Raw genomic sequence first — 24,886 nt, forward strand, 5'->3', positions numbered from 1 at the left:
AAAGTGATTAATAGGGGAGGTCCCAGCCCACTGTGGTTCTGTAAGAAAGCAGACTGAGCAAGCCATGATGAGCAAGCCAGTAAGCAGCACCCTCCATGGCCTCTGCATCAGCTCCAGCCTCCAGGTCCTGGCCCCGTTTGAGTTCCTGTCCTGACTTCTTTCAATGATGGACTGTGATGTAGAAGTGTAAGTCAAATAAACCCTTTCCTCCCCAACTTGCTTTTTGGTCCTCATATTTCATCACAGCAACAGAAACACTAACTAAAACCACTTCTAAAACGTTAGAAGTGAAACCTAATGGTTGATTTCCAAAGGTTCCTCAAGTCAGTTTAGGTCCATCCACAAAGGAACAGAAAACACGAGCCCCGCTGTACCTGCTAATTTAGCTATCCCCTACAATCCCCCGCACCAAACTCTGCTAAGCTTTCTCTCCCAGCAAAACAAAGAACCCTAGAAGTTTAGCGTAGAAAACTGCAGTCAAGCTTGCCTATAAGGTCATGAGTCTGGTAAGTAAAGAGGATACAAAATGTAGAGATAAACTGGGTGGTGGTGGCGAATGCCTTTAATCCCAGCACTCAGGAGGCAGAGGCAGGCGGATCTCTGTGAATTTGAGGCCAGCCTGGGCTACAGAGTGAATTCCAGGACAGCCAGGGCTACACAGAGAAACCGTCTCAAAAAAAAAAAAACAAAAAAACAAAAAAAACCCCAAAAAAACCACCACAACAACAAAAAGTAGAGATAAATCGGTTCAGTTAGAGCCTCCAAGCAGGCTGTGGTGGCGCACACCTTTAATCCCAGCACTTGGGAGCAGAGCCAGGAGGATCTCTGTGAGTTTGAGGCCAGCCTGGTCTACAGTTGGAGCCTCCAACTCATCCAGAAAGACCTATTTCTCTCTCTCCAAACCCAGCCTGCTCAGATAGTCTCCAAACAAAGGAAAGGCACCAAGAGCTTGTGGCAGCCACATCATCACCCCTTGCCTATAACCTATAAAATCTCCCTGCTTTAGTTTGGGGACTCAACTTCTTGGGCCTTGATCTCTGGGACTGGAGAACCAGCCCAGGAGCTGCTTTGCTCATTATACCTGTTATATAGTTGTTATACTTTTTAAGTTAGGCTTGAGCTGGCTTACTGCATTGACGAGTAACGTATTATGGAGGGGGGGGGACTAGCATAAAACCTATTAAAACTCACACAGTTTTTTGTTAATACAGATGACTATTAAGGTTGTACCCTCCATGGCGCTGGAGAGATGGCTCAGCAGTTAACATGCATTGCTTGTTGTGGGATATTTGTACACTGAGTGAAGACGCATTTGCTGTGATTGGTATAACACAAAGCTGAACGGCTAATAACTAGGCAGGAGGTACAGGCAGGATTTCCAGGGAAAGGAAGAGGAGGAGTCGAGGCGTGCAAGAGACTCCAGGAGACATGGAGAGGAAACAGGAAGTGCAAGATGGAAGAGAGATAACACCACGTGAAAGAATATAGATTACTATAAATGGGTTGCAAGGTAGTAAAATGACCCGTCTTGATTTCACTACGCGGAGTCTCCAGTGGCTTATTACAAAGCTAAGATCACGTTTCTCAGGCCCAGTGGCTCAAAGTTGTCCTTTGACCACGCGTGTACACACGTATAGTAATAACAAAGATGTTTTAAACCCCAAAAACTAAAACCAAAAGCCCCAAACAGAACCACCACCACCACAACCAACAAGACACCTTCAGTAAACTCTCTCTAGAGGGCCTGCCTTTCCCAGATCTTCCAGGGAAGTCTGGCGACATCTACTGCTGGGCATCGCGGCTAACCCCACACCCACGTGTGCAAACAATTCAGCCCCCGCGTCTGCGCACTGATTCCTCTGGCTGCATGCAGTGGTCTGGGCCGGAAGTCTGGCACGGAGAAGGCTCCGGTCCCCACTCTCATCCTAGAGCGGCCACGGATGTCCTCCGGGCGGGGCCTCGGGCAGCTTCCGGCCCGGGCGTGCAGCGGTGGTGTGGGCTTTGTGGCCGCCCCGGGGCTGCGCGGCCGGGTGGGGCTTGGCTTGGCTCCGCGCCGTCCTCTTGCCGCCGGGCTCCGGGTGAGTGGGGCGTCGTGGATCATGCAGGCGGGCGGGCTGCCTCCAGGCCAGCGGGGTTCAGCGGTTCGGTTGGTGTTCCGGGCCCGGCTGCACTTCGCTCTTGCAGGTGTCTGCAGCCTCGCTTCCTTGGGGCCGAGCCCTGCGTCTTTTTCTCGCCGAGCTGGGTGTGGTAGATGCCTGGACCGGTCGCCCGAGGACATGGAGGCCCTCAAGGGTTGCACACTCAGCCTCGGCGCCTGCAGATCAGGCCTCCGCTTGGCTGCTTGCAGGCTGGCTGCTCAGGTGATGGAGCGCAGGTGCGCGCATCTGCTCTTTTGCTTGGATCTTGCCCTCCTGCCTTCCCTCAGGCCTTTCGCCTCTGCTGGAGGAGGTGCAGTGCGGGCATCCCAGCGCTTCAGGGGTTGTAGATAATGTGCGTGTTGGGCAGAATTAGCTCCTAATGACGTGAAGGAGGATTCCCAGGTGGGGTCAGGTATCAGCCAAACTGTCCTTAGCTTTTCCACGAAGCTTTTTCATAATCAGAAGTGTGTGAGTCAATGTCTGTGCTATCTCTGTGATGATGCTAGGGGCATTTAACTCTCTTCGCATCCTGCCCCACTGTGGTCCAGGAGTCCAGGGCCTGAGTTTCCCATGGGTCTTTAGCAGGAATAAGCTCTAAACTCAAGCCGTTTTCAGGAGGAGCTGGTATTCACAGTCACTCTGTGCACTGTGACATCCTTCCTCTGAGACCCATCCCAATGAATGAGAGAAATAAATGTCTTCTGCTCACGAAGAAATCAGAATTGCCTCCACCACTCCACCCACTCCCTACACGAAGGGGTTTTGTGGTTGTTGTGTTTTTGTTTTTGTTTTTTGGGACAGGTTTTCTCTGTGTAGCCCTGGCTGTCCTGGAACTTGCTCTGTAGACCAGGCATGCTGGCCTCAAACTCACAGAGATACCTTTGTTACTTCCCTGGCTGTGGCATCGTATCTGTTTTAATACTTCATGAGAGGTACATTTACCTCTGGACACTCCTGATTCTTTGAAGGTGGATTCCTGGTTCTGGAATGATTTGGGGGATGATAGAGAGCAGCAGAGCTGGGAACCCCACCCCCTACCCCCCCAAGACTCATGATCTGAGCTGGAGGTGGACGGCATGTCAGAGAAGCAGCAGGTCAGAACAGAATGGTGCCCTTGAAGTGAATCAGAGAACCCTCCTAACTGCTTTTTTGGCTTATGGCAGGTGGCTGCTGAAAGGTCCCAGGGCATGTAAGGAAAAGAAGCTTGTTTGTCTATGGGAGACTTTGTATGCAGGTACTAGGGGCAGAGGTCAGAAGAGGAGCCCTAAGAGGGCAGCCTGCCACTGCCTCTGTTCTTTTTAACCTCAGTCAGCTGGCTCTGGTAAACGTATGGATGATTGTGAGGAGAACATGGTATACACCTGCTTTGCACACACATCTGGCGAGGCATCTGCACAGGCTTCTGAGGAGGCGGGCCCCCTTGCCTGGTTATTCCCAAGGCGGAAGCTACACAGACTTTGCCTCTTCTATTGTATTTTCTGCGCGTGGGTGTTTTGTAATGCACGTCAGTCTGTCCATCATGTGTGAGCCTGGTGCCCTCAGAAGCCAGAAGAGGGCATTGGATCCCCTAGAACTGGAGTTGTGAACGGCTCTGTGGGTTCTGGGAACTGAGCTCAGGTCCTCTAGAAGCGTAGCTTAACTGCTAAGCCGTCTCCCTAGCCCCCAATTTGCTGATTTTGAGATGAACATTTCGTCAAGCAGATCTATTGAATTGAAGAAACTTCCCTTAAAATAAGAACTTACAAAAGTCACAAAGAGGCACACATGGTTTTAAGCTATTCTTGTAAGCAGATGCAGGCCTGTTTCCAGGTAGCATAGTCGTTTTAAGTATATCAGAGGCTGAAGTGTAGCTCATTGGTAGGGTACTTACTTGCCTCGCATGCACATACCGAGCTCTACATGATGTGTAGTAAGTATCCTTAGTGCGACTATGTTATGTAAAATAGTAAAAGTCAGACGGTATTCGTGATTTCTACAACCAGAAACCACATGTCCATTTTACCATTTTTTCAAACATTTAAGTTTCAACCTGCAGATTTCTTCATAGTACTGATCCTGTCCATCTCCAAACAAAACACCCTGTAAGACCTACGTGTATTTATAGAGGATAAAGTCTCTCAAAGCAGGACATGGACTCTGTGGGTGACAGACCTGAATTTGAACCTTCACTCTGCTCCTGACTGATCTGCTTCCTCTTCTAGTTTGGTTTTTTTCTCTGTAAATAGTGCAGCCGTGGTGACACGTGTGAGATGAAGCAGGTCCTTTCTAAGCACCGTGGTTGGCTGGGTGGCCTTGGCCTTCCTTATGCTGAGTGCTGGCTAGACCCTGGTGCAGCAGGCTGGCGGCACTGCCTTGCTGTGGCCTCGGCGGTTCTGAAGCTGAAAGCTTGTGTGGAGCGGAGTAGAGCCGTGGCCCCTGGGAACAGCCAGCTCTTAGAAGGGGTGGTGGCATAGGTTGCCCTCACATGCCTAGTAAGTGACTCGAGTGTTTCTGCTGATTCATCTACCTACCTGGAGAAGAATGCTGGTGGTAGCCAGATAGGAGAGCCTTGTAGCTTTTAAAATAGAAAGTCGTCATTCCATTTATGCGTTTAAGGGGCCATCCTGCTGGCTCTGTAGAAAAGTAATAGAGACAGGTTAGAAGATTGTCATCCTTGTGTGTTATGAAATAATTGTAGAGGATGGCGCTGCTTTTTTTTTTTTTTAAGATTTATTTATTTATTATGTATACAGTGTTCTGTCTGCACATACCCCTGCAGGCCAGAAGAGGGCACCAGACCTCACTACAGATGGTTGTGAGCCACCATGTGGTTGCTGGGAATTGAACTCAGGACCTTTGGAAGAACAAACAGTGCTCTTAACCTCTGAGCCATCTCTCCAGCCCCGGCACTGGGGTTTTGAGACAGGAGCAGGGTGCAGTACAGTGGCCTGGCCTACAGGTCTGCTGGTGGATTGGATGTGGGGAGTGAATAAAAGTAAAGGGCACCAAGGATTATTGCACAGTTCTGGCCTGAACAAACACAAGTTGATGGAGATCTCACTGTAGGAGGGGCGGATTTAGCAGAAGTCAGAAAGTTGGCGCCCGAGGTGTGAGAACCTGAAAAGGCATCGGGTTGAGAGCCAGTCAAATGTGGAAGTTGGGGAAGAGCCCAGTTGCAGGAGGAAAAAGGTTTTCAGCCATAGATACCACCATCTCTCTGCTAAGATAGGTCAGTAGAGAGAGAGGAGGTCTTGCCGGGATCATGGCAAGGCCCCCTTGTCATCTGTGTGCCACAGGCCGCCTGAAGGGACTGCAGGCCTGTGGGCCATGGGCTGTGCACTGGGTGAGGACAAGATGAGGGTGGAGGGCGGGAGAAGTGGCAGGTTCTGTTGGAGCGATCTTTGGAATTAGATGTCTTGATTTTTAAGTGGAGCCCTGGCTCTCTCCCTGCCCCTCAGTCTCCCTCACAGGACACAAGGTAGAGGAGTGTTGTTTAAACAGCACAGGCCTGTTTGTGCTGGGGTTGGACGTATGAGAGGTGGAGCCACAGGAAACCTTCCCATGTGGACGCTTGGTCTGGGAGAGGGGAAAGTTGGTAACAGTGAAGGGTCCGGAAGTGTGGGCAGAGGAAATGCTTCCTCTCTCACCTGTGTGGGAGTTTAGTTTTAGACCTCCCGCCCATTCAGCAGCTTCTTGTGAACAAAGGGGAAAGACCGTCTTCTTTTCTCATTTCAGATTCTACTGTAGGAGCTGGGGGCAAGAAGGTGATCCTGAAGCCTGAATTTCTGGGGATGAAAATTCACGTAATACGATGTCAGACGAGCTCACAGTGCTGGAGCCTTCCGCCTCTGAGCCCGGGGAATTTCATGAAGACAGATTAGCGCAGCTGTTGGGGAATCCAGAAAGGCAGGGCCTAGAGAGTCCCCCCTCTCAGGAGGGGGGCTTCAAGCAGATGACAGTGACCCACTGGAAAATTCAAACAGGAGAAACAGCCCAGATGTGTAGTAAGTCAGGAAGAAACCCTATTCTCAACTCAAACCTCCTTATACTTCAGAGAGAGCTTATAGAAGGGGAGGGCCATTCTTGTGGTATTGGTGGCAAGAGCTTCCCTTTTAATTCAAATGTAGTTCCACATCAGATTTCTCACCCAGGGGAGAAGCCTTATCAATGTGATCATTGTGGGAAAGGCTTCAGTCAGAACTCCCTCCTCAGTGAACATCAAAGAGTCCACACCGGGGACAGACTCTATGTGTGTAACGTGTGTGGGAAAGACCTCATTCACTATGCAAACCTAGTTGAACATCAGCATGTACATACAGGAGAAAAGCCCTTCAAGTGTGCCCAGTGTGGAAAAGCGTTTTGTCACAGTTCAGACCTGCTTCGGCACCAGAGAGTCCATACCAGAGAGAGGCCTTTTGAATGTAAAGAGTGTGGGAAAGGCTTCAGTCAGAGCTCCTTGCTCATTCGCCATCAAAGAATTCACACAGGAGAGAGACCCTATGAGTGTAACGAGTGTGGAAAATCTTTCATTCGGAGCTCGAGCCTCATTCGGCATTACCAGATCCACACGGAAGTCAAACAGTATGAATGTAGAGACTGCGGGAAGGCCTTCCGACACCGTTCAGACCTTATTGAGCACCAGAGAATCCACACTGGAGAGAGACCCTTTGAGTGTCAGGAGTGTGGGAAGGCCTTTATTCGAAGCTCAAAGCTCATTCAGCATCAGAGAATTCATACCGGCGAGCGGCCTTATGTATGCAACGAGTGTGGGAAGCGTTTCAGTCAGACCTCCAACTTCACTCAGCATCAGAGAATCCATACTGGGGAGAAACTCTATGAGTGTAATGAATGTGGGAAAGCATTCTTTCTGAGTTCGTACCTCATTCGACACCAGAAAATCCACACTGGTGAACGGGTGTATGAATGTAAAGAATGCGGGAAGGCTTTTCTGCAGAAGGCTCACCTCACTGAGCATCAGAAGATCCACACTGGAGACAGACCCTTTGAGTGCAAAGACTGCGGGAAAGCCTTCATCCAGAGCTCGAAGCTGTTGCTGCATCAAATTGTACATACTGGAGAGAAGCCCTATGTGTGCAGCTACTGTGGGAAAGGCTTTATACAGAGGTCCAACTTCCTTCAGCACCAGAAGATGCACACTGAAGAGAATCTCTACAAGTTTAGTCAGCGTGGAAAAGATCTCACCCCACCCCCTGATCTTGTCCACCAGGAGGATCTTTCCCTGAGTGAGACCTCTGTTCATTTAGGAGAGACGTCTGTGGATCAGGAGTGTCATGCAGATAATTTATAAGACAGTCAGCCCCTCTCCGAGTCAGCAAGTGGTGCTTGGGAATGGGCATGCTTAGTATATATATATATGGCCTCTAAGATGTGGATTGTCACAGTTGTCCAAGTCCCATCTCCCAAGTCATGGGCTGCTTTGGTTAGGTCTATTGTCTGTCACCAGGGCAGGAAAGCTGAGGGGCTGAACAACTGACCTTGAGCTGAAAGCCGAGGGAGAGCCTCTAGAGAATTTTCTCCTATTTCTTTGAAGTTCCAGCACGCTGTATACAGAGCAGAGCGGTATTACTTGAGAAGTGGTTACCTATCCAAAAGGTTGGAGAAAGGGGCTTTGCTCATGCAGAACAGCAAGTTGGTTCCCTGTTGTCTGGGAGTAGACTCCAAGCCTTGGGGTTTAGTCCCTGGCCTTTGCTTTCTCAACATTTGACTCCTGGTAATGCATTTGATGTGTATGATGCGTACCCCCGCCCACATCCTTCAGGCTGCTCCCACTCCTGTTCCTGATGGCTCTCCCCTTTTCTCCCAGTTGCTCCTGACTATTATGTGAGACCTCTCTCAGGCACCGTGCCCCCAAATGCTCCCTTAATACCGAGCTGGGTTTGTGTCTTGTGCATCTGTTGCTCAATGCTAACCTCTGCTACTGTACTTGCTTTTAAGTACCACAATTTTGAATTTTCTCTTTTTCACTGTGCTCTGTTCCCCGAGGACAATGATCATGTGTCATTGATTCCTGTGTCCCTAGTGTCTAGCACATGACAATAAACAAAACAAAACCCCAAATCTGTGTCATCGGCATATCCTTTATCTTCTCTGTTTTTTTTTGAGACAGGTTCTCACCATGTGGCCCAGGCTGGTCTCAAACTCACAGCCCTCCCTCAGCCTCCTGAGTGAGGGGATGATAGATGTGTGCTACAACACCTTGCTACCATTCTATATTGCTGTTTTTAAATTTTGGGGCGTTCTTTTTGTCATCAGTGTGGGCTGTTCTACTAGGAAGTGCTGTCTCCCCAAGTCCTGTTGATACCTGCTCTTGTTAAGAGTTGCTGACAGTCTCCTGTCTGCAGTTACTGCCCACCAGGGGTGGCACGGTCCTCATTCAGAACTGTCCACTGTACTTTGAGGGTGGTGCCCTCATGCCTACATCACTTTTTTTCTGTTTTAGCAGCTCCAGGCTCAACTGTCTCTCTCTTTTTTTTTAATTTTAATTTTTATTTTTTTTACTACTCAGAGAATGGAATGCTGATGTGAATCAACCAACCTTCAATTTTTTTAAGGGTTACTTAACATTATAGTTTTTACTTTTTTTTAATGCCGAATGCTGTTTATTGAAGGAGGGAAGAGGTCTTAAATACAGGCTTACAGCACAATGGGAGAACCCCAGAGGGCAGAAGTTCGCTACCGATGTTTTTCAATCTTGCATCTAAGCTGTTAACGCCCATTATGCATGATACACAGACAAGGAACTTCCCTTAAACATTCAGGAGGGTGGAACCCGTCAGGGAATTAGCATAAGGAAGATATCAAGGTCAAGGTCAGCAAGCAAGGCAACAGTTACCCTAAACGGGGGCCAGAACCCTACAGGTCCCCCTTTTACTAAAAAATGAGCTTCTGACTTAGGTTGCGTGGGAAGTCAGCAGGTCACCTTACCCGTCATGGAGACGCCTGCCCAGGCCACACAGGCACTCTGTCTTAGGTTGGTGAGTGCCCTCCAGGTATTACCTGTCTCTGAATACTCATTATCATACAGGCTCAATCGTGTGTGATCAACTGTCTCTTTCTAACGTCACTTATTTGAAGATGGATTAAGGTCTGTGAGGAATAGTTTTGGATATTTGAAAAATGAGAGTAAGAAGGTGCCATGCATCCTGTGTCGGGTGCTGGGGAAGCCAGAGAGACCCCAGAATTGTTAGTGAAATGAGCACCAGTCCTTGTAAGAGCTCTACCAAGGAGGTGACTAGTGGCACTGTAGATCTAGGAAGGCTCCATCGCTGACTTGATATTTTAACTGGTCCCGAGAAGTCAGTGGACATGTCAGCTTGAGAGCAGGAATTTGGGATGGTGTCTCCACAGACAGGCAGAGCACAGGTTGCCCTGCTCCTCAAGGTTAGTCCACAGTGGATTCCAGCCAGCAAATGTGCTTGTTTCTACCTCTGGATTCCTTTGAGAAGAGCATTAACCACAACAACTAGTTTTGAGACAATATGAAGATAATGTTTGTCCCAGAGGGCAATTTTGAGTTTTGAGCAAATCCCAGCAACCCTAGAAGCTTCAAGTAGGCAGATAATTTAAAAAGGACATGATGCCCATTTTCTGGAAAACTCACTATCCCATGACATATCTAGCAGACACATGTTATCAGACCATTTCAGACAGTACAGTACAGTCCCGACTTCATACAGTTTAGGAATTTCCTTTGCCCCTTGTAGCAATACCACATTCAAGAAAAGTAACATTTCTTTTTACCTCAAAAAAAGTCCCCTTTTGCTCTTTCCAGAGTCAATCCAACCCCTGCCCTGGTCGCCACTTCCTGTGAGTGTAGAATTGCCCTGTGTGTCCTAGAACCACCTACACGTGGACTGGTGAGGTAGGTGCCCTTGTGTCTGACTTGGGTCACTTTGGCATGTGACCAAAGTGTTTTTAGACTCTGTCAAGTAGCTTTGCATTAGTAGTTCTCTTGGCCAAGTTGGGTCCCATTGTATAGGTAGGCCATCCTGTGCTCACTGGTCCACTCGCTTATGGAAAGTGGGTTTCCAGGGTGGACTCTCAAGAATAAACTGCTATGATCATTTGTGTAAAAGCATTCATGTGCACATGCGTGTTTATTTCAGGTAAATACAACTTTCATTACAGGTTATAAGCATCTCAATCTTAGGTGTCTATAACCCAAATAATGTCAACTGGGTGGCTTATGGACAGTAGGAATGTATTTCGAAAAGTATTGGAGTCTGAGGGACCCAAGGTCCAGTGAGACATCCGTGGGTGGGTGCCTCCTCCTTGCAGCCTAGCATAGCAGAAGGGCATTAGGGAGATCTCTCTAGCCTCTTCTAAGGGCAGAAGTCCCAGTCTTGAAGCTTGCACTGAAGTTCAGTCACTTCCCAAAGCCCGCCCCCCCTCCCGCCTTTGGACACCATCTCTTTGTCGTCGTCGTCGGATGCATGTGTTTGGTCTGTGGGCGTGAGCGCTTGTCTAGCTGTAAGAGGGTGCTGCAGCCCAGCGCTCTCATGCTGTGCCGTGCCATGTTCCTGCCGGCACGCGGGTGCTCGTGTTGTTCCAGTCCTTGCCAACACTGAGCATTGTCCGTTCCGGACTCTGTTTTGTTGTTTTGATTTGTTTCGTGCTTTCAGATGGTACGACTATGTAGCTCAGCTGGCCGTAAGTGATATTCCTATGTGTCCGCCTTGCAGGTGCTGAGATTATATTATAGGTATGGGCTACCATGCCCAGCTTGAATAGTTTTAGTTTTATTTATTTATTTTTTATTTTTTTATTTTTTTGGTTTTTTTTGAGACAGGGTTTCTCTGTGTAACTTTGGAGCCTGTCCTGGATCTCGCTCTGTAGACCAGGCTGGCCTCGAACTCACAGAGATCCGCCTGCCTCTGCCTCCCGAGTGCTGGGATTAAAGGCGTGTGCCACCGCCGCCACCACCGCCCGGCTATTTATTTATTTATTATCCCTTTTTGACAGTCTCATTCTGCAGCCCTGGCTGGCGTGGACCTGACAATGTAGACTAGGTTGGACTCAAACCCACAGAGATGCCTGGGTGGTAGTGGTGCACACCTTTAGTCCCAGCACTCAAGAGGCAGAGGCAGGTGGATCTCTGTGAGTTCAAAGCCAGCCTGGTCTACAAAGCAAGTTCCAGGACAGGCTCCAAAGCTACGCAGAGAAATTGTCTCAAAAAAACAAAAGAAAACAAAAAAAAAACAACAACAAAAACAAAAAAAAAAAAACCCACAGAGATCCACCTGCCTCTGCCTTCTGAACACTGGAATTAAAGGCGGGTGCACACCATGCCCAACTTTTGTATAGTTTTGTGGGAGACTGGCTCCCACATATTACCCCAGGATCCTCTTGAGGAGAGAAGGAAAAGAGATTTAGATAGAAGGATAGAGGGAGAGAAACAAATAGAAACACAGGATAGTTTCGGGAGGGCCTGGATCCTAATTCACCGGCTCCTTCTGTCTCCTCTAAAGGCTATTTATAGGAATGCCAAAGGGTGGAGCAAAATACCTCCCCCTAGCTCAGCCAAGTGCAGACCCTTCCAATCACCTGGTAACCACACAGGTGGTCAAGCCACCCTCTAATGCAGCCGTGCTGGGTAAAGCAAGCTCAGATCTCACTAGGAAACCTTTGTGGGCCTCCAACAAGGTTTTTTGCAAAGCACCTTTCCAAGGGGCTGGAGAGATGGCTCAAGTAGTTAAGAGCACTGGTTCCTCTTCCAGAGGACCTGGGTTCGATTCCCAGCACCCACTTAGTAGCTCACAACTGTCTATAACTTGAGTTCCAGGGGATCCAGTGCCCTCTTCTGGCGCCCCCATGGGCACCAGAAATGCATGTGGTACACAGATACATGTAGGCGAAACACCCATACACATAATAAAAATTAAAACAACTTTCCCAAACTGGGCAGGGTGGCTCCCACCTGTAATCTGAATGGCTCTTAGGAGGTGGAGCTGGGTTGGAGAAAGTCAGTCTGGGGGGGAGTTATGCCTTCTCCCATTCTTACTGTCTCTCTACTCCCTGGCTGCCATAAAGTGAGCAGCCTCGTCCATTACTGTTCTGCTACCAATGATGTTTTTGCCTCACCACAGTCCCACAGCAGTGAAGCAACCTCCATGGACTGGAACTGTAAACATAAACAAATCTTCCTGTCAACTCCAGATATATTGCCACAGCCAAGAAAAGCTAACATATTTCAGAAGTCCCTTTTCATCCCCCATGCATGTATGTGTGTGCATGCTAAAGCTGAGCTCAGGAGCCAGGCGGTGATGGTGCGTGCCTTTGATTCCCAACATTCGGAAGGCAGAGGCAGGGGGCTCTCTGTGAGTTCGAGGCCAGCCTTGGTCTCCAGAGCGAGGTCCAAAACAGCCAGGGCTACACAGAGAAACCCTGTCTCAAAATAAACAAAGAAACTGAGCTCAGATGGCTCATATTAATTGCACTGCCTGCTCTGCCATAGGACCTGGGATCCATTTCCCAGCACCCATATAATGGCTCACAATCATCTGTAACTCTAGTTCTGACAGCCTTCTGGCTTCTTGGGCACAAGCCATGCATGTGGTCCACAGACATATATGCAGGGAAAACACCCATACACATTAAATTTTAAAAACTTTTTTTCCTGGACAGGGTTTCTCTGTGTATCCCCAGCTGTCCTGGAACTAGCTCTGTACAGCAGGCTGGCCTTGAACTCAGAGATTCACTTTCCTTGGCCTCCCAAGTGCTGGGATTAAAGGTATTCAATACTACCACCTGGCTAAAACCATCTTCTTGGAGGAAATGACATTTACCCAGAGTTGAGTTTCAATGTAATTATGCTTACGTGTGCACCAGGGATTGTATTATACCAGAAAACTTTTTCCCCCCAAATTGTACTCTGTTTAAAATTTTTTGGGAATAAACTACCTGCATTACACTTTTTAAGTCTTACTCTATGTTGATGAAGTCAGTTATCAGTCTCATCTCTTCAAAAGGTTTGCTTCTCTGTCTAACAGCTGTAGAGACCCCTCTTTGGTTACCAGAAGTAAAATAATTTGTTTCTCTAGATTCTTCTTTTTAAGATTTATTTATTTATTATGAATACAATGTTCTGTCTACATGCCAGAAGAGGGCACCAGATCAATTATATATGGTTGTGAGCCACCATGTGGTTGCTGGGAATTGAACTCAGGACCTCTGGAAGAGCAGCCAGTGCTCTTGAACCTCTGAGCCATCTCTCCAGCCCTCTCTAGATTCTTTATGTCACCTACTTGGGAATCTGTATGGCCACGAGAGAAATGAGCCAGTCACCTGTCCTTCTTGAACTGACCACTCACCAATTATCTTTAACAATGGCCAACTACAACCAAAAAAGGAAACTTAATCTCCTTCCCACCCTCTTCCTCTACAAACTGTAAGAAAGGCCCCTACTCTGTCTGCCATGTAGACCTGAATGCTCCTCGGAGACCCTTGCAGGCTGTAACGTGCCTGTTTATGGCATTAATATTTCTAATAAATCTTTTACTTAAAGGTTAATCCATCGCAGTGTCTCCTTGAACCTTGAAACTAAAACCTTTCACAAATCACTACTGGGAGATGACTAAAACACACAACATTCAAATGGAAATTTACTTATGTATGACGTGTGAGAAGTGTTTGTTTTCTATCAAAGATAGCTTGCTGACAGATCTCTGTGAGTTTGAGGCCAGCCTGGTCTACATTCCAGGCCAACCAGAACTACATAGTGAGACCTTGCCTCCAAAAAAAAAAAAAAAAGCTTGCCTGCCAAGGGATAATATTCTTTAAGTCTCCATCATTGTTATTTGTTGTCTTTTTTTTTTCCAGACAAGATCTCTCTACTGTGTAGCCTAGGCTGTCCAGGAGTTTGCTGTGTAGAAGAGGCTGGCCTCAAACTCAAGATCCACTTGCCTCTACCTCCCAAATTCTGGGATTAAAGACCTGCACCATTGTGCCTGGCTCTTTGTTTTTGTTTTTTTTTTATTTTTGAGAGAGAGAGTTTCTCCTTCATCTTCAATCTTACCCACCCTGTAAAACTTTTATGCAAACCTTTTCATTTCTCCTACCTGGTAAAACTTATTTATACAAAGACCCTGCTGCATTCTGGGATCCTGACAGCCTGAAGTGGCTGATCCATTCTCCCTTCATTTTCTTTGCACTGATTCCTTTAAAAACAGGACAATTGCAAAAGACTGTGAGGTCAGATCCCAGCCAATAGAAAACAGACACAGTCACCACTTGCATTAGAACGACCAGGGGAACTTCTTGCCTCAGTCCGCTTACTAGTCGGATTTGGGTTCTGGTGCACTCTTTTTACAAAGAGCAATTCTTGTATGCTATTAGAGGGACCAGCCTAAATATTATACATCCCAGGGGCTCAGGAGAGAGAACTACGAAAGGCGAGGACTATTTTCGGGAAATAGAATCTCAGAACACCGAGCTCTTAGTCCGGTCATTCATTCTTTCAAATCTTCTTCTTTTCTCCCCTGTCCTGGGAGTCCCGGTATATATACACTGACAAGCAGCAATCCCTTGGCAGTGCAAAGCCAGGCTTCCGGGTCAAATGGAGGGGTGATAAGAATCACAAAGAGGGGCAGTAATTGTTAATTATCATTAGGGAAGTGACTAATGGGGAAATAAATTAACTAAGGGCTAAATTCAGGTAATATCTAAGAAGATGGATCTTACGTGCTCACTATAGTCTTAAACATAATTGGTAGAAAATGTTAAGATCTATCTATAAGTTGTTAGGTCAATGGGAGAAAATAAAAGTGCCTTCTTTTTTCCTGTGGCTCCTATCTGTCCAAGCTATCTGCCATTTTTTCTGCTGGGTGGGGGGAACATATGCTCGGTCTCTAGGCCACCTGTGCACAGGTAGATGCCTCTGGTGATAGATAAAGGGAGATCTGGAACTAGAGGTAAGATTTGGGAAAGGAGGAAGTTAAGCTTAATTAGCACATCCACCAGGCTTTCTCAAACAGGTAGTCTGGACACTTAAGTCTGTTCTTAGAGAGTACAGAGGTATCTCTGATAAGGTACTTTGTTCCATCTGGGGATGGACCTGGCCGGATGCTGTCAATGATGATAATTACAGGGAGGCTTGAACTGCTGGGGTTCTGGCTGTGCACAGCTGTCAGCGCAGAAGGTTATCTAAATATTCCATTAGTAGAGGGGAAATTGTGCCCAATGAATGATGGAAAAGCTACAACAGCACACAAGAAACTCATAGCAGAAAATGGCTGATGATCAAAAGCCAAATATCACCAAGGCTCCTTGAGCCTCAGCTTGACCTCTGGAAGGCCCTTAGCCTCTTCTAGGTATTAACTTTGTCATAATCAGCTGGAATCCTACTTCGTATATTTTTGCGGCTTGTAGCAAGCAATTGCCTTGCCAAACTACTTTGGCTTTGTTCTGTGCGACTTTGTGCAACACCAAGATGATGGTTTCTAACAACACACCACTGTAAATCAATTATGATGGTTACAATTTAAGCAAAACAAAAAGCCCAGAAACAACTCCAAATAGAAAACGAACATGGTTGGTGAGGATGAAAGGTTTGAACCCCTTGGGTCTGCTGCTCAGAGCACAGGTGCATGGGATGTAAAGACAGTGAGTCGATTCCTCGACAAGTCAAATAGAATTAACATAATCTGGAAAATCCCAGAAATTCTATTTCCTGAATACATAGCGCAAAGAAGTGAAGGCAAACAGATAATGTACACCTATGTTCATGGCACCCTTGTTCAACAAAATCCACTGGAAGCCATTGCTTGGCAGTAGACTCCTGCACTGGGCTACGGTGATATTTTGTTTGCGCTCTTAACAAATAAAGCTTGCCTGGAGACCAGAGTGTGGAGCCAGCCACTAGTTAACCATAGAGGCCAGGCCGTGGTGGCACACACCTTTAATCCCGGCACTTGGGATCTCAAGCCTTTGATCTCAGTACTTGGGAGGCTCACACCTTTAATCCCGGCACTAGGGAGGAGGAAACAGGACTTGATGTGGCTGGGTGGAGACAGGAAGTCAGCTCCCTTTTTGGCTGAGGAGTTGGCGAGGTAAGAGGTGGCTGTGGCTTGCTCTTTTGTCTTTCTGATCTTTCAGCATTTACCCCCGATATCTGGCTCTGGGTTTTTATTATTAAGACCAATTAGAATTTGAGCTACACTGGGCCCTTAGCTGACCAGACTCAGCAAAGGAGTCAACCATACTCAAGTGTCAGGCATCAAGGGAAGCTGGGTTGTTATCTGGTCTTTTGGGAAATCAGGAGAGAGAGGGTGGGTTTCAGTGAGCGAGACAGTTTGCTCTGGTTTAATCCTTACAGAAAAGCAGCCTGGACTAACCCAGTGTCCCTGTGGGGTTGGTTGGTTTGTTTGTTTTGTTTTGTTTTTTCTATTGTCTGTCTCTGCCTTAGGAAGAAACTAACTTTGACAAGACCAATCTTTTTCTTTTTTTCTCTTAGACCTAACTCCCCTCTCTATAAAACAGACACTCTATAAAACAGACAACTGCTCAGTTTGTGGGACTATCTTTTTTTTTTTTTTTTTTGGTTTTTCGAGACAGGGTTTCTCTGTGTAGCTTTGCACCTTTCCTGGAACTCACTTGGTAGCCTAGGCTGGCCTTGAACTCACAGAGATCCACCTGGCTCTGCCTCCGGAGTGCTGGGATTAAAGGCGTGCGCCACCACCGCCCGGCATCGTGGGACTCTTATTTTATGGAATCAAGTGTTGCCTAAACTAGAATTACAAGTAAGTTTGGATCTTTAGGATTACATTTAGCATCACAGTGGCCCAAATGTCCACTGACCAATGAGTGAACAGAATGAGGTGGGAAATCCTGACCCATGCCACCACATAAATGAACCTGGCAAACATCGGGTTGAGAAGGTCCTAGGACAAATTCCAATCAAGGAATGTTGGTGGCCCCGGCTGCTGGAGAGGAACTGGAGAAAAGTTCCGTGGGCAGGGACATTTCTGATTTGCATGATAACACGCTTTCATGTTGCAAAACTGCAAGTCCCATACACTACTGGTACACTCAACAGGTTAAAATGAAAGTTGTGTTATTACTTGTACTTTATCATACTTAAAAAGAGAGAAGTCTGGTGTGTTGGCACATGCCTTTAATCCCAGCCCTTGGGAAGCAGAAGCAGGCGGATCTCTGAGTTTGAGGCCAGCCTGGTCTACAGCGAATTCCAGGACAGCCAGTGAAACCTTGTCTCTAAAAACCACAAACTCTTAGAGGGCTCAGGAACGCCACAGCCCAGCCCAGCCTCCACGGTGGAGGGATCTGCAGGACCAGGGCAAGCCGGTGAAGGAGACAGGTGCACACGAGTCAGGTGCACAGCAAGCGAAGGTCAGAGCTCCTGGGGGCTGCTGGGCGCACACTTCCGCTTTCCCGCGGGCTTGTCTGGGGCTTGTCTGGCGCGCATCATTGAGTCGCGGCTCCTAGATTTGCCGGAAGCGGTTTCGGTCGCTGGCGTATTTCCGCTACAGAGTTGAAGTCAGGGCGGCGCGCAGCCGAACTGAGGACTGAAGCTGCAGGAGCTCGGCGATCGTCCGGTGCCGGCCTGGCGTGCAGCTCTGGGTCGCCCTGCTCCGCGCCACCGCGCTTGCGCCGAAGCCGACTGGACCCGCCGCAGCCCCTGCGGCCTTCAGATGCGCCCACATCTCGCTGCCGCTGCTCCCCGGGAGGCTGGACGCGAGCGCTGCTTCCGACGGGGCAGCGCTCCTCCCGGGCGGGCTCACCGTGAGGACCCTCCGGTGAGTACGGACCCTCTCCCCACAATCGCAGGGCTCTCGCGCTCGGGTTTCCTTCCTCTCGCTTATACTGCGCTCGGGCAGCCCTCGGATCTCAGTCCGGGGCTGTGTCGGCTCCTGCCCTCCAGGATTGCAGTCTTGTTTTCGGGTGGATTTCCTGCAGTTGCACCAGTTCAGGTGTTCAGATGAGAAGCAATGTTCTTATTTGATCTGCTTGTTTGTGGTTGGCAGTCACTACCCGGACCCGAGTTTCCCGAGCTTCGGTGTGTCCCAATTTTCGGCCTTGCAGGTCGTTTATAGATAAGAATGCAGACCAGCGCGTTTGTAGATAAACTAGTCCAGACTCAATGTCACAGGGTTGAATGCCGTAGGCGCAACTTTTGTGCTAAGTGTTAAAAATAATTTCCCTGTTATAGACAGGGTCTCGTTTTTGTAGTCGGGCTGGGCTCCAATCGTGCCTGACCCCCTTGCCTCTGTCTCCTGAGTGCTAGGATTAGTACAGCTTATTTTTACCCTTATAGAATGTCTTTCTCTTTTTACCGTTAGTTTGTAAAAGTTATTCTGGATACCACTAGTTCTTTGGCAGGATGGTGAATTGGGAATATTTCCTCTAGCTTGCCATTTTATCTTCCTAACTCCTTTTTAGAACCAGAAAATCTAAGCTTTATTGGTTCTATTAAATTTTGTTGCTTTGTTTTATTTGGCTTGCTTTTTTAAAGTATCCCAAGCCGTCTTTGAGATAGCAGCGTAGGCAAAGTAAGTGTAATGATTAATTTCTCAACTTGACACAATCTAGAGTCCTTTTGGAAGAATGTCTCGGTAAGGGATGTTAAATTGAGGTTGGCCTTTTGGCATGTCTGTGGGGCGTTGCCTTGATTGGCTTAATTGAGGGGCAAACACAGGTTTGGAGCCCCTGGACTATGGAAGATTAGAGAAAGCAAGTTTGAGTTCTAAACATTTTATTTATTTATTTATTTATTTATTTATTTATTTTTATTTATTGGTTTTTCGAGACAGGGTTTCTCTGTGTAGCTTTGCGCCTTTCTTGGAACTCACTTGGTAGTCCAGGCTGGCCTCGAACTCACAGAGATCTGCATGGCTCTGCCTCCCAGGAACTGTAAGTTAGATAAGCCTTTCTTCTCTGGTTTTTGTCGGAATTCTATCTTAGGAGCAGAATTGACACTAGGACACCTGGCCTTGAACTCTTTGTTTTTGAGATTGGGTCTCTATAGTTGGCTCAACCAAGGGGGATTTTCTTTTTTTCTTTTCTTTCTCTCTTCCTTTTTTTTTTTTTTCCTTGGTTTTTGGAGACAGGGTTTCTCTGCATAGCCCTGGCAGTCCTGGAACTTGCTGGGTAAACCAGGCTGGTCTCAAACTCAGAGATCTGCCTGCCTCTGCCTCCCAAGTGCTGAGATTAAAGGCATGCGCCACCATGGGGGTGGGGGTTCTTAATTGGTTGGCTGAAGTGGAAATATCTACCCCGAATGTGGGTAGCACCATTTCACGAACTGTACCCTGGATCAAATGAAAAGGAAAGGGGGCTGAGTACAGGAAGCTTGGGATTGTGGGTCAAATTCTAGTGAATGTTGTGGCCCTCCCATCCTGTAGACTGTTAACACTCTCATTAGCATTGCAGTCCACCTAGTTATTACTGTGCTGTTTGCTTATCTTGTTGTCCTGACTACAGAATCAAGATTATCTCTTGATAGCAATGGGATGAGTGAAGAGAAGGTCATGCTTGCCTACAGCCAAACCACAACAGTGGCCAATGATGGTTCATGGCTCTGGCTGTCCTGGAACTCTCTGGCCTCAAACTCAGAGATCCACTTGCCTCTGCCTCCTGAGTGCTGGGATCAAAGGTGTGCACCACTGTGACTCTGTGTCATTTTCAAATGGCACAGGACAAATTGGAGAATCGTATGCCCCGCACCGTGAGGATGTTTTCTGTATCAGTGACTTTTCCTGTTGCTGTGGCCCATAGGCCCATATGTGTCACATAGGCCCAACGTGGAGGCAGGAGTGTGAGCTGCAGCCGGACAGGTGGCATCCTTGGCTAGGATAATGCTGGTGCTCAGCTGGCTGTCCTTTCCCTTTTCCGGAGGCTGGAACCACACCCATGGAATGATAGTGCCTCCATTCAGGGTTGGTTAGACTTCTATGGAAACATCCTCACAAACACATCCACAGGGGTGTGTCTCCTAGGTGGTTCCTGGTGAATATTAACCACCACAGAGATCGCTGCCTGCCCTACCCCTTCTTCCCGTACAGCGCATGGGTTTCTAGCATGCTCTCTCTGACTCCCTCTCACTCAGTAGCAGGCAGTCCTGGAGCCATCTGTGTGTCAGGTGCCAGTGACCTTCAGAGATGTGGCCGTGTACTTCGGCAGGGAAGAGTGGGAATGTCTTAGCCCAAGCCAGAGGACCCTCTACCGGGATGTGATGCTTGAAAACTTCAGGAACTTCATCGAGCTGGGTAAGGGCTGCTGCATGTCGGTTTCTGGAGCCTGGTAGGTCCTGGCTAAGACCCCTCCCTGTGCTGTGTCTGATCAAGGGCCTCTCTTTTGGCTCCTCTGGAGGTAGCCTAGGTCCCTACATGGGGTTTTGTGTCAGCATATGTGTGCTCAGGTGCGGGCAGGCATACTCCTGTTTTCCTCCCTCCTGTGAGCCTCTGGCTTCCTCATTCCTGCTTCCAAGCAGCTTCCCCAGGGGATCTAGGGGATCTACAGGGGCTGACTGGGGTGCTGGGGTCATCTTGTGCTGCCCAGAGCTGGTCTGAGTCCTGGACTTAACGTTGTCTTTTACACAAATCAGATACCATTTCTCACTTTTGAAAAGGATACTGTGGCCCTAGACCAGACCTTATTTCTCACCTGGATCAGTGGGATGAACCATGGGTTGAAGACTGGGACAGACCTGAGTTTCTAGAAGCACAAAAAGGTGTCTGCCCAGGTAAGCAGGATGGGCTTCTCTTGGTTGACCCCTCCCACATTTCCTGGCACTGATTAAGGCCACTTTTCCCACCCCTCAGACAGACACAGTGGGAGAGTGGATGCAGAGTGCCCTTAAAAAAAATTACGCCAGGCGGTGGTGGCACACGCCTTTAATCCAGCACTCGGGAGGCAGAGGCAGGCGGATCTCTGTGAGTTCGAGGTCATCCTGGGCTACAGAGTGAGTTCCAGGACAGGCTCCAAAGCTATACAGAGAAACCCTGTCTCAAAAAACAAAAAACAAAAACAAAAACAAAACAAAAAAAAATTACTTATTATGTATACAGTGTTCTGTCTGCCTGCAGGCCAGAAGAGTGCATCAGGTCCCATTACAGATGGCTGTGTGCAGCCATGTAGTTGCTGGGAATTGAACTCGGGACCTCTGGAAGAACAGCCAGTGTTCCCAACCCTCTGAGCCATCTCTCCAGCCCGCAGAGCGTCTTCTTAATTAGGGTCTCTGGAGGTGGATGAGTGGCGCATTTCTGCCACTAAGCTCTGGTGGGAGGGACGTGTACACGTATCAATGGACCCCTGTGGTGAGGTTGTTGTGGAAGGGAGGTATTTGAGAAAGGGAGGCGGTGTCCTAGCACTGTCTGTGGTAAGTCTAGGGGCGGCTGAGATTTGACTGTGAGAGATTTGTTTGGTAGAGCAGAGAGAGAGAGAGAGAGAGAGAGAGAGAGAGAGAGAGAGAGAGAGAGACTGACTGTCTGTCTGGATCTGACATGTTCCAGGTTTGTGATACTGGGGCAGGTTCTCTCTCTATTTCACATGTGTTTGCTCATTTGTAAACTTAGGGTGAAGCCCTGGCTTTTTCCTTAAGTAAGGTGCTCCAGATGGTGGTCATGCAGCTTTTGTTTTCTTTTTGCCATACTAGGCATAGAACTTGAGGCCTTCGATAAACAATTATTATTTTTTTAGATTTATTTATTATGTATACGGTATTCTGCCTGCATGTGTCCCTGCAGGCCAGAAGAGGGCACCAGATCTCATTACAGATGGTTGTGAGCCACCATGTGGTTGCTGGGGATTGAACTCAGGTCCTCTGGAAGAGCAGCCAGTGCTCTGAACCACTGAGCCATCTCTCCAGCCCAGATAAACAATTCTTGAGATACACCTCTGCCCTGAGTTTTGTTTTTTTACTTCATATCCTCCCAGAAAGAAGACCAGGCACTTTATGTGCCTGAGACAGGCTGGGAGGGCCCCCGATTATGGGGAGCCCCCAGCTGGGAGTGTATCAGGCCTCTGTTTGCAGGAAGCTTATGGTTCAGAGGGTGAGTGGTTCTAATTTGCAGACAGCCAGCTCTCAGTGCCTGCCCCAGGCTCACCTCCATGGTAGGAATAAGGCCTGTTACTTGAACCGACACAAGCTTGATGGACAATTGGTGGGTTTGGGGCCACTGAAACCCACTTATGGTTTCTTTTGTGTCCGAGTACCTGGCCCTGTAAGTCTCGTTAGTTTTAGCTCACCTGTGTACACCGAACACATTTTCTTCATAATTCATGCCATTTTTCTTTGAGTCCCTAAGTAGATTGCGTTGATTTGGTACTTGATAGCTTTTTCTCCGTCCTTTGTTGGATAGCTGCTTTGTTAAGTTGGCTTGTCCCTGGGCCAGTTCCGTGTAAACGTGTCTGTTCCTCCCCAGGAGGCAGACAGTCCACAGATCGTAAGAGAGCCCGTGTTCTGGCTTCAGCTCATGAGAGGACCCATCCACGGACAGGAGCCAAGAGGGGGGCTACCTTGAAGAAGAGTGTCCTGACCCTGGGTAAGGTGCGCCTCCCCAGAGCCACCTCTGGCGAGAAAGCGGACCACCAGGAAGCTTTCCAGAACCGGCCGTGTGGGAAATCCTGCAGGAAGCAGCCGGGCCTGCAGGAGGAGGAGCCGTGCAGGGCTGCTGCGGAGGGACAGCCCTTCATCTGCGGCACGTGTGGGAAGGCGCTGAGCTGCCACAGCCGCCTGGCTGCTCACCAGACGGTGCACACCGGGACCCGGTCCTTTGAGTGCTGTGAGTGTGGCCAGACCTTCCGCTGGGTGTCCAACCTCCTGCGCCACCAGAGGAATCACACCAGCGAGAAGCCCTTCTGCTGCGAGGTGTGCGGCCAGGCCTTCAGCCTGAAGGACCGCCTGGCCCAGCACCGCAAGGTCCACACGGAGCACCGGCCCTACGCCTGCGGGGACTGCGGCAAGGCCTTCAAGCAGAAGTCCAACCTGCTGCGCCACAGACTCGTGCACACCGGGAGAGGCCCTTCTTCTGTGGCAGCTGCGGCAAGGCCTTCCGCACGAAGGAGAACCTGGGCCACCACCAGCGGATCCACAGCGGGGAGAAGCCCTACACGTGCGGCGAGTGCGGCAAGGCCTTCCGGTGGCCCAAGGGCTTCAGCATCCACCAGCGGCTGCACCTGACCAAGAGGTTCTACCAGTGCCAGCACTGTGGCAAGGGCTTCCGCCACCTGGGCTTCTTCACGCGCCACCAGAGAACTCACGGCGCGGGGAGGTGTGAGGGGACCCGCAGGCAGCTGCTGGTCCTTCCCCCGGTTCTGGGGCTCCGGGCAAGCCTCGAAGCCCGGTGGTCCCCGAGTCCCTCCCTGGGGAAGTCCTGCCAGGAAATGGGCACAGGGGGGGCGGGCATCACGTGTGCAGGCCGAGCCGGCCACAGCGCTGGGCTGCCTCAGCTGAGGAGTTTGCCCCTGTCCCGAGTGTCACTTGGGTGCCCTTTAACCCCCCCCCTCCAGCTCTTTCATCACGTCTCCTGTTGGTGGGAGGGAGGTTGGAGCTGACAAGGCGGCCCGGTGGGTGAAGGCACATGCGTGTGGCAAAGCCCGAGAACCGGAGTTTGGTGCCCAGAGACCCACCCGGTCGGAGGAGAGAACCTGATGCCAAGTTCTCTGACTTCCTGCAGCACATGTGTGCATACAGACGCACAAGAAATACATAAATAAATGGGAAGAAAAAAAAAAACTTCTTCAACCATCACAGGTGGCCATAGAAACAAACACCCTTGTTAAAGGGCTGCAGGGAGGCCTGGATTCACACTGGGTATCCAGCGCAGCGTGGGGGTATGTGGAGAAGCAGCCACAGACTGTCCGGGACCACCTGGGTAGAGGGAGTTTGTTGAAATGCCCTCAGCACTGATTCTCTAGCAGGTGATTCAGCGAAAGATACCGGATCTTTGGCGCTATTTATCTGGTCTCATTAAAGCGTAACCAGAAGGTTATGTCACCGTGGTGTGGGAGCTTAGATGAGCCTTGGCTTCAGGCGGGACTCTGTTCCTGCATAGAGCTGTCCTAGGAAGGGGCAGTGGAGCCTCTGCTGGGCATGTGGTTGAGAGCTGGATGCTTCTCACCGATCCTGTTTCTCTGCACAGGCTCGTGAGCTGCAGAGATGGCCACCAAGCTGGGCCCCTCAGGAATGAGCCTCCTCCACTACACTATCCCAGGCTGTGCTTCTGAGGCTCCTCTGCTGCTGGCTGTCAGGTGGTGCTCAGGAGCTGGCTGGGTCAGGTCCGCCCACTCAGGATGCAGAAGCGGTGGCCTTTGCCTGCCACTGCCCTAGAAGTTCCTCTGCTCAGCTCTGACCCTGGTGCCTTGGGAGCTGCTCACTTCCCGAGAAATAAGCCAGGCCTTTACAGCAGTGTGAGGTGGCCCTGTGCATCACGGGATATCTTCAGTTCTAAAGCAGCATGTCGACTTTCAGCCAGAAATGTCTTGTTAATCCCAACGATGAGATTAGGAACACTACCACAATTTGAGCCAAATTTGAAGCAAGCTCGATTTTTTTTTTTTTTTTTCTCGAGACGGTTTCTCTGTGTAGCTTTGCACCTTTCCTGGATCTCACTCTGTAGCCCAGGCTGACCTCGAATTCACAGAGATCCACCTGGCTCTGCCTCCCAAGTGCTGGGATTAAAGGCATGCACCACCACCGCTCGGCCTTCGATTTTGTTGTTGTTGTTGGGGTACATCCAAGAGTTGGTCAGTGACTGCCTCCTAAGTCTAGTTAAAGAGAGCAGCCCTGAATCCAT

At 49.0% G+C, this 24,886-nt stretch overlaps 2 protein-coding genes across 4 annotated transcripts; both read left to right on the forward strand.

Moving 5' to 3' along the window:
* Positions 1-1,989: 1,989 nt before the first annotated feature.
* Znf623 (zinc finger protein 623) lies at positions 1,990-8,195 on the forward strand. Of its 3 annotated transcripts, none has more exons than XM_037197567.1 (2): positions 1,990-2,078; positions 5,853-8,195. In XM_037197567.1, exon 2 carries the CDS (start codon positions 5,929-5,931, stop codon positions 7,423-7,425), a length of 1,497 nt encoding a protein of 498 aa, XP_037053462.1. In that variant the 5' UTR covers positions 1,990-2,078; positions 5,853-5,928; the 3' UTR covers positions 7,426-8,195. The 3 variants fall into 3 exon arrangements, with proteins under 3 accessions (XP_037053462.1, XP_028715137.1, XP_037053463.1); XM_028859304.2 differs by lacking the exon at positions 1,990-2,078 and adding an exon at positions 2,267-2,360; XM_037197568.1 differs by lacking the exon at positions 1,990-2,078 and adding an exon at positions 2,288-2,374.
* An 8,609-nt stretch (positions 8,196-16,804) lies between these two features.
* On the forward strand, positions 16,805-24,082 carry Znf707 (zinc finger protein 707). The gene is given in 5 exon segments (XM_037197569.1): positions 16,805-17,887; positions 20,200-20,356; positions 20,719-20,832; positions 22,514-23,104; positions 23,107-24,082. Coding segments are annotated over 5 exon segments (1,506 nt in total). The 5' UTR covers positions 16,805-17,782; the 3' UTR covers positions 23,646-24,082.
* The last annotated feature ends 804 nt before the right edge of the window (positions 24,083-24,886 follow it).

Source organism: Peromyscus leucopus, chromosome 20, assembly GCF_004664715.2.
Source record: "Peromyscus leucopus breed LL Stock chromosome 20, UCI_PerLeu_2.1, whole genome shotgun sequence".
In the NCBI taxonomy this organism is placed as follows: domain Eukaryota; kingdom Metazoa; phylum Chordata; class Mammalia; order Rodentia; family Cricetidae; genus Peromyscus; species Peromyscus leucopus.